At 39.1% G+C, this 9,559-nt stretch overlaps 1 protein-coding gene across 4 annotated transcripts in view; it reads right to left on the reverse strand.

Moving 5' to 3' along the window:
• Window positions 1-302: 302 nt before the first annotated feature.
• Window positions 303-9,559, reverse strand: part of LOC138027704 (short-chain collagen C4-like) — a 23,851-nt gene continuing 14,594 nt past the window's right edge. For 2 of the 4 annotated variants that reach the window (XM_068875287.1, XM_068875284.1), the window contains exons 2-5: window positions 2,766-2,842; window positions 2,414-2,530; window positions 1,339-1,527; window positions 303-920 (exon numbers count right to left, since the gene is read on the reverse strand). In XM_068875287.1, coding sequence (XP_068731388.1) covers window positions 439-920; window positions 1,339-1,527; window positions 2,414-2,530; window positions 2,766-2,842 — 865 coding nt within the window. In that variant the 3' untranslated portion in view covers window positions 303-438. Of the gene's footprint in view, window positions 921-1,338; window positions 1,528-2,413; window positions 2,531-2,765; window positions 2,843-3,764; window positions 4,122-9,090; window positions 9,127-9,559 lie in introns of those variants that run through there. The other 2 variants (XM_068875286.1, XM_068875285.1) reach the window with 2 other exon arrangements.

Below are 9,559 nucleotides of genomic sequence, written 5' to 3' on the forward strand. Positions count from 1 at the left end.
AAAGATTGTCCCTTATCTAGGTTAGGTAAGTTCAAATGCCTGCGTATTTTTGTTCCATTGGGGGTCAACCTTGGGTTTGATACCAATGTGGTCTTATTTGATTTGTCGGAGAAATTTCAATTAATTAATGAAAATGGACTTGCTGTGGAGGATCAATTTCTACTGAGTTTTGTAAGAAGACTTGAGTACATCTAAAATGTTTAGTATATTCGGTACCAATCGAAGGGGGCGCTTGTTCCAAGACGTGCAGCTGTAAGGTGCTGATTAGTGGATCGAATTGAACATAATCGTGTAACACAAGACTCATTAAGATCAACAAGTTTATTGTTTTGCACCCTTACTCTGCATTTGCTCTCTGGCTTGCTAGCGATTGATATTTCATTTAGTTTCTGTTTAGTTCTGATGCAAATCAACTACTGTTCAAGCTTTCTTTTTTCTTTACTTGGTGCAGACGGCGCATGTTAACTCTCGACCGTTGACATATGGAAGACAGGGAAGTGAACCACAAGAGCCTTCCACGGGATACAGCAAGGCACCATTTTTGTTAGCATGGCTACCAGGAACGTATTCTGGATCACCATCGACACAGATGAAATCACTTGAATGTTTGTGACCAGAATGTGCAGTCATCAGATACCCATGATACTCGTCGGTCCATCCAGATGGACAGTCATTCCTTGCGGGCATCATCAGCATTGAACCACGTGACTTCACGAAGCAGACAACACAGGGTGCGTCATGATCATGGAGATTTCTCTTAAAAGGGTCTCCGTTGTATTGACTGACTTCATACTCAGTGCCGTAAATGTATCCTGAGTGCTGGTTACCATCATTGTACTTGTCGTACTTTGGATTGTGAGGAAGACAAAGGTAGTTGACTCCACCACCGTAGTCGGCGTGCCCTTCACCCCCAATTATCCCTAAAACGTGGAAACGGTATGTAAAACGCGTTTAGCTTGCTCAGAGAGGAAAAAACAAGTACTAATTCCTAACTAAATTACACCTCTAAAAGAATTCTCAATGTTGTGGCTTTTGGCCGTTTTTGCCATTCTATGTTTTCATTCAGTCTATTTTTAGCGAGATCAGTATTTCCTTTTGATTCGTGTTCCTTTTGCGTAATTCGTTTTCTACTCCCCACGACCCCTGTGACTTATTATTATACCTATAAAGAAAGGAAAATTTGAGACTTCAAGAATTTTATCACAAGCACCAAAACATGAAGCAAAGTAAGTGTAATTGCTTGGGCCAGCTGCTATTTTCAACTGATGCAATAAGCTTTTTTCACGGAATGCCTGGTGATAGGAAGCGTTCAATTGCCTTGTTCAGTGATTTTTATACCTTTATAAACAATCTGAGCACCGCTGGGACATGTGGTCCTTCCCCACCGAACATACTTCACCCCAGACTGTCCAGTTCCGTTTTGTCCTTTTTCTCCTTTGGCTCCTTGAGGTCCCTGGGCTCCTTGTTGTCCTTTAGGACCAGGAGGGCCTGGTAACGGTGTGTTTGTGCTTGGCTTTCCTGGTTCCCCTGTGGAAAAAGAGGTACACTCGCATGTGTCATCATCATTTGTTGGGTGCTGATGGAAAAAGTTGCAAGGGAGCAGTTTTCCATGGTCACAAACAAAAGGGAAGACGGGGAAGATGTTTAACTCGGTGTGAAACTAATTTTTAGCATAAAGGATGGGCAAAAGGTAGAAACGACATTTCATTGCCTATTGGAGCAACATTTTGAAGGTATTCACTATGTCAGACAGTTGTATAATTTTTACACACGCCTGATTATGTTGCTGAAATAATCAAAGAAATAAGGCAAGTTTCCCTCCTTTTTGATTGGCGAAAGTATTACTTTCATTGGTTTTGGTTTTATAATTTTCTGTTAGGTAGTTATCCTGTATTCAGTTTGGAAATGGTCCGATGAAAGACGTTTAAACACTTCTGTTTGGTGATTGGTTGAATCAAATCATCCTCAGTTTGGACCAGTTTTAACTTTTTTATTCTTTTTAAAGAGGCTCTACCATGCTATTTTGCTGATACAATTTCAAAGCTTTAAAATGTGGTGGAGTCCAAAAGATAAAATTTTTCCTCTGTTCACTGCAGACTCCATTTGTCAGATGAGACTAATTTTTTGAGTACTGATGGAAAGAATTGAAGTTGATTTTAACCTATAGATTAACGTTTTGCCTAGTTTCGGCTCCTTCTCTCAGAAACGGCCACAAATTTCGTTGTAAACACCTCCTTCTCCTGTACATTAACTTCAGTTGATGTACAATTGCCAGCATGGTTTTATTCATCACAAAAGGGGTGCTTTCTTCACAGTTTCAGAGGTTTTGGGCCGGCAGAATTAATTCGAAGACAGCGAAATCTATGACAGCTCTATGAAGTGAAGTCTCTGAGCAGTGTGGAGTTTCGTTTACCTTTGAGGCCTGTTTTTCCATCCGAACCAGGGTTACCAGCCAACCCTGGTTTCCCTGGTGGACCAGGGGGTCCAGGGGGTCCCATCTTTTCCTTTCCACTGTTTTGGGTATGCTTTCCTTTGAGATTGAAAATGGTACAAAAGAATTCAGTGGATAACCTGAACAAAATAACGTTTTTATGCCAGAATTTTGTTGCGCTCATGTACTGGCATGAACTTTGCAAATCAGGGAAGAGTTTACTGATTTTCTGTTTTGCCTCCAATAAATGAAAACTGAGAAAAAACTTTTATCACTGAATGACTTTTCTTTTGAATGTCATTCTCTTATAATCAAGGGTGGGTTTGATACCAACCCAAAAGGTAGGCTACAAGTGAATTGTAAGAATCCCCACTTGATCCCAGATAGGGGAACCGCATCAGTGCATCAAATCTACAAAAAAATAAAATGAAAGTGTTGATATTCATCAGAATTGTTGATTGCGATCAGATGGTCATGTCTGAGCTGTAAGTAAAGTGTTCAAGCATAAACAGGTAAAAGCATTATTATATTTTAGGGAAATAACTTTCAACCCGCATACAACTGTCCGTGTTGTGTTAAATGTCAACATTGCAATGTTGAAGAGTTTTCAAGAAACTGAGTATACAAACGTTTGATTGCGTAGTTCTGATTGGACCAAGCCCTAGCTGCAGATACGTTTCTCTTTTTGGTTTTATTTCAGCTGACATTTTACATGATATCCTGCATGGAGGGGCGGATATAACATGATTCTTTCCTTCGAATCTTTGATCACGGTTTTCAACTTGCTTACATTGCCTCAGCGTTTGGATAAATACCTTCAAGCGATTGAAGTTTTCAAAACTAGTTTCTCTAGTTTGCGAGGAAAATCACTTAATTGGTAAAATATATTTGATTTTAACGAAAAAAAACGTATCGATAGACATATTCACTCAGCCTACTGAACATTTCACACTCCTTTGGAATTAAGTTAACTGGCAACATCTTAAGTTATCTTATAATTATTCAGTACTGCTGTTGTGGGAACAGACATGTCAAGTTTCTGGAAAAAGTTCAGTCTTCGATAAATCCCGAGCCTGAATTTTATTTCCGAAAACTATAAAAATGTAAACTCAGTCCTAATACATGAAGGATTATATCGAAATGTGATCAAATAATTTTAGTGGCCAAGCCGGAATCGACGAAGCACTTATCAGCATGGATCTTCCTAAGCGAAAAATACAACAAATACAACATTGGAGACAATGAACAAATGAAGAAAAAAATGAAAAGATTTCTCAGTGAGTCAGTCTCTTGTATTGGGAGGGTAACCGGCTATGGATTATCGAGGACAAACCTCTCTTCAAGGCTTTTTAGTCGTTTTGCAAAGTCCTGTGGGTTTTGAGTGGTGTTTTTCTTGATTCTTCTACGTTCGCGAAACAGCATCGACTCAGTCTTTTGTCCAGTTGCATGGACATCGTGATTATTTGGACGCTGATCATCCATGGCTGAGATGTGGACCAAAATGGTAAAGCAAATCATTAACACAACAAGGAAACGCAAGCCACCACAAGGGGTTTTCACTCGCGAGTACTTCATAGCTGACGAAATAGTCGTCTTTGATCACTGCCTTCGGTACAACTGGAGTATCAAGTTGGAGAAACGAAATAAATGTACCTTAGGTGAATCACAAGAAAGAAGTTTTATTGATTCTGCAGAGAGCTTCACAAAGATACAAGCTTGAACTTTTTCGCGTTTACAACTGAGATGCTTTTGACTGAACAAAGAGCCACGTGTGTACATGTCAATATGTCAGTCAACGGATGAAAAATTATTTACACCTGGTGTACACAATCAATCTACATCCAAGTGGAATAACAATACTTTTGTGACTAAGAAACTCTAAGAGATAGCCAACGAAAACAAGCTTTGCCTTTAATGGGACCGCAACCCTGAAATATTCCCCATGAACAGTTGGACTGTATGCTCAGACAGATTTGCATATAAATATTTCTAGGATGATGATAAGTGCACGTGGTTTCAAAGTAACTTTGCTCGGTTGGCTTTTTTGAAAGACTAGCAAAAGGTTATGAAATCTAACAGCAGGAAATGAAGGTGCTTCATCATTAAGTGTTTTCAAACCGTAGTTTTGGAAGCGCGTTCCCATGCCAATTGCCGTTCTCGGCCTGACGACGACGACGTGAACTGAGCAAATTTTAGGTTATGTGGAGGTCGCGAGCATCTGACAATAACTTTTCAATTGTCCATGTAGGGTACTGTAAAAATAACATTCTACATCTGACTTAATTGACGACGGTCTGTGCAACAGAGAGCGCCGATATTGCGCATACATTGTTGACATATTACAGTTCTTAGAGCGGCTTTCTTACCTATAAGACGACGGATTTAGAATTGTCTGTCTGTACCTTTCTCTTGAACCAAAGAATTCAGAAAAGCTAGAGTGACACATTTAATAATCTTTCGGCGATTTAATGTCTTCGCTCCCCAAGAATTTTGCTGTAAGCCAAGTGAATTCAGTGTAAAATGCTCTGGTTGTTGAAATGGAAACAATTGGGTCATTTGTTGAAGAACTGGAAAAGTTGACATGCCGAATGAAGATTGGTCTGTACAATGCGATGAAAATCCGTCCTTATCCTTTAGCATGAAGGGTTGTCAGTTTGAATAAGATGAAACACACGCGAACATGTCTTAAATGATGTACTTATGTCTCATTTGTCCATAACAAACAGCTTTGGCAAGGACGAGGATGCAACGGAAACAGCGACTCGTCCTAAACTAGGTTTTAATGCCGCAAAAAGGCGTGCTGTAGTTGCAGCATATATTTCTAAATACATTTCTTTTCCGTCCTTTGGAAAACAAGAAAGTAAAGCAGAGTTTAAGAAACGACGAAGGCCAGGGTAAAGAGAACGCAACGTATATCATTTGGTTAAAAGAGAAAAAATAAACGTAGTAGTCAGCACTTGTTTTATTATCACGCATTTCTGCCAGTACTTTGCGACATAAAATCACCAATTGAGGTTTTGGCAATAACGTGAGGAAACGTTCGTTTCCAATTGAGTTTTAGGATACTTCGCCTCATGACATGAACGAGAGAGAATAATCGCGGAACTCTTACAAAAGCGCAAAGTTTATATTTTGAGGTGACGTTTTCAGTTCGTCGCCGGCGTAGATGTTGAAGTCCCTAATAAAGTAAAATAGGAATAAATGTAACCACATTCAATCGATGAAGTTTTGACGACAACGTGAACATACTTCCAAGCAATCCTTCATTCTCCATATTTACTTCAATAACGAATTCTTCCAATACAATACACTTGGAGCATTTTCGCCGATATTGTGATATTGGAACAGTACGGGATATAGACGGCAAATAGGTTTACGATAGCGTCAGAAAATGTTTTCAAGTTACGCTTTCGTTAGCGTCGTTGTCTTCCTCTCAAAGGCATATTAGCAATACAAAACTCTATCACGTTTTATTTACATTCATTTACAGTATAAAAGGAATAACGATCATGAACATCAAAACAGATTTTTTGGGGCTCGATCTTTTTATTCCCCTTCCCTTTGTAGCAGTTTTGCATGGGAAAGGTGGCCTTTGAGTGTACTCACTGAGTTAGTGGTTCCTCTCGTGCTATGGTGTGTGATTTGATGTTATTCTATTCCAAAAGCAGCACTGAAACAGGAACAGCAGAGGTAAATTTTATAACACGAAAGGGCTCTATTGGCATGATTGTAACAACATTAAAAAAACAGCAAAATATGCCGGGAGTTGATGATAGAATCTGACGACGAATAAAGATAGGCTGAGTGGTAAGAGTTGTATTTACAATGAAAATTGACCGTGATAAATTCAAGTCAACACAATATTACCAAGTATACAGCTACCAAATTAACAAATCACTGTTGCATCGGGATTTATTGGTCGACTTTATGACTGAAATAAACGTAAACGTTTAGAACTGATGGGTCAACTGGCTAGAAAAGTTTCACTGAGTGAACTAAAGCGAAAAGAGAACTTGAAGCGGGTGATTTCGAGTAATATAATTTTCTTCGCCGTTGACAAAGTACACAACAGAGGTCAACAGAAGGCAGATCATCACAATTTGAGGTTCGTTTACACGACAGAGGAAAAATGGCACGGGTCCGATAAAAAGTGGAATGGTTCCATTCATTTTTGTAAAGAAACAGTGAACTTTTATCCGTTCCGCTACAGGACCATAGGCGCCTATGGTTCTGTAGTGGAACGGATAAAAGTTCACTGTTTCTTTACAAACATAATTGGAACCGTTCCACTATTTATCGGACCTGTGCCATTTTTCCTCTGTCGTGTAAACGCGCCTCAAATGTCGTGATATCGGACGATCTACACGAGTCCACATTTTTTTTTAGTCAAAACGAGCTATCGCCTTTAACAGCAATTCAGGGGATTAAAATAGTTTATTTGATTGTCATGCGGCACAACAGCGTCAACAGTTGTCTTTAGGCGAAAGCGACGTGACAAAAAAGCAAATTGCCAATAAGCGCAAAATAGCGGCGCTACAAAGATTCGATTGAAAAATAGGATTCGTGAACTCGTTCTTGCTATACTTGACAAATTTCAACATCGCTCTTCAACAAAATCGAACGGATGTTGAAGCAAATGTTGAAGGACCTTGAAGCCTTTCATTTGCGCGGGGCTTCAGTCTCGAGTATGCATGATGCTTGGTGCTCACTGTAAAAAATTACGAAAGTGTTAAAGGAATATATCGGGGCAGGAAAGAGAGTGATTACATACAAACGCCGTAGGAAGTTCACTAGTTCGTATTGGAATAAAAATTCTACTTGTGTGAAGTTTTATTTCACAAGTGAACACCACAATAATGTTATGACCCATCCGCCTCCCGTAACACGATGTTCAGACTGGTCTTATTCCATTACACATTTGATTCCGAACACACAGATTATATCACGATACAAAGGAGATTTGAAAACTTAATTTTGTTTTTGGCGATCAAGCATGAATGTGTCTCGGGTGCGAAAATTGCCGTTAAAGCCTCCTGAATTTTTCATTTGTCATGATAAGACAATTGTTAAGTTAAGTGTGCGGGGATAACTTCTCGCAATTTCGTCTCATGATAACCCGCTGCCGGCACGGGAGCCCAACAAAATAGGCCATTTTCGAAATATCAAAATATTCGGGTTGATAGTGAGTCATTGAGGACAAAAACAAAAGAAACACGTTGGAATGAATGTAAAAATATTTGCATATCATCCACTTTCCTTTGTCTTTGGGCGTGTTTTCACGCCAGCCGATTGTCTCGCTTAACATTTATGTCCTCTGTTAAACCTCTCCTTTCTTTTAATATATCGAAAAAGGCCTATTAACTACTTCCAACATGATCTCTTCTCTAAATTAACGATAATCGTTAATTCGTAATTAGCTTTGAATAAAATTTACTGTTAACGTCAATTTAGGACACTGTGTCCCAGGACTTGTGGTAGCACAGAAAATAAGGAAATTAAAAAATCATATCCGTGGATTAGATTCGAACCCGGAGCTTCTATTTTATCGGAACCACTTCTTTCCGCTTCACCACTGAAGATTCTCAAAAAAATATATATCTATTAGCGTGACTTTAGGGGCATTTTGGCGCAAACAATTTTTTGATTTGGTTTAAATCTCGATATTTGATGGTCTGTTCAATACGTAAAATTTGCCGTAAAACTCCGACACGTTGGCCAATATACTGCTCTGTTGGCCGCACTAGCTACCGAAACAAAACAGATATGGGTCTAGCTGCTATTGTGACGTAAAAGACAGAGTTTTCTGAACATTTAACTAGTTCAATGTGGATTTTTTGACTGCAGTTTACATGGGTAGCAGCAGAATGCAACAATACCAGAAATTGAAAAGACGGTATAAGGCTTCATTTCATGATACCGTATTTTGACGACAATCGCCATGAAGCCATGAACGTCGAAGAAGATTGGTTAAGTTTGTCACAGTGCTCGAAGCATTTCAAAACAGAGGACTTCACTCGACGTTTAGACCGCTTTTGATCAAACGTGACAACACAAATATGGAAGACTTTTCATTAAACACCTATTTCTAATACGATTCTCCTTGCAGAAAGCTCAAGTTATTATAGAAACGATCTGTTGAATACGTATAAAATTAGCGGCAAAATACTGCCACGTTAGCCGCGCTACCAAGACAAGAGAGGTATGGGTCTAGCTGCAATTGAGACGTCAAAATTTGACTTCTTTTCTGCGGATTTTTTGAATGCAGCTTACATGCGAAGCAGCAGGATGCTACAATACCAGAAGTTTAAAAGGCGGTATAAGGCTTCATTTCCTGATACCGTATTTTGACGATAATCGCCATGAAATTACGAAGAAGATGGGTTCAGTTTGTGCTTGAAGAATTTCAAAGAGAGGCCTTTACTTGACGTTTGAACCGCTTTTGATCAAACGTGACAAGACAAATATGAAAGGCGTTTAATTAAACGATTCTCATGGCAGAAGACTCAAGTTATAAGAGAAATGGAAGTGGAAGCAATAAAAAGAAACGAAGCAAAGATAAAATCAGATATTTAATCAAATACACCAGCAGTATAGAACATGTACTCTATTTGTAAACCATACTTAGCCAAAAAAAAAAAAAAAAAAAATTCACCGCTCACCTTGCTTCGTCTCCTGTTTGTTGATACATTTGCTTTCCTCTTGCTTTGCCTCATTTTCCGGCTGTTAACTTAAGACTCCATTTCTGAAGGCAAACAGGTTCAAATCCTGGGATGTTGAATCACACAGGACACTTTAACGCCGGGGCCAACATTTTGAAGGACAAGGTCACTTTCACAAGACTCTAAACAGCCTTCCAGATCCCTGCAGCAAAAGTACTCGCTAATGTTTTAAAGAAAATTGACACTGGCTATTTCCACACTTACACCTATACATTACAGAATTCAACGAATGAATAAAACCAACAAATTATGATGAACTGTCGATCCAAGAAGTAACAGCCAAACAAGAAACATACACTCGCAACGAAAGCAGTCTCGGTAGGTGCCCACAGAGATCACCATGCAGAATACGCAAGTATTCCCACTAGATAAGCCACTTCAACGTTTCCCTCAAATTTATCGGCCTTCA

Source organism: Montipora capricornis, chromosome 12 (assembly GCF_036669925.1).
Source record: "Montipora capricornis isolate CH-2021 chromosome 12, ASM3666992v2, whole genome shotgun sequence".
In the NCBI taxonomy this organism is placed as follows: domain Eukaryota; kingdom Metazoa; phylum Cnidaria; class Anthozoa; order Scleractinia; family Acroporidae; genus Montipora; species Montipora capricornis.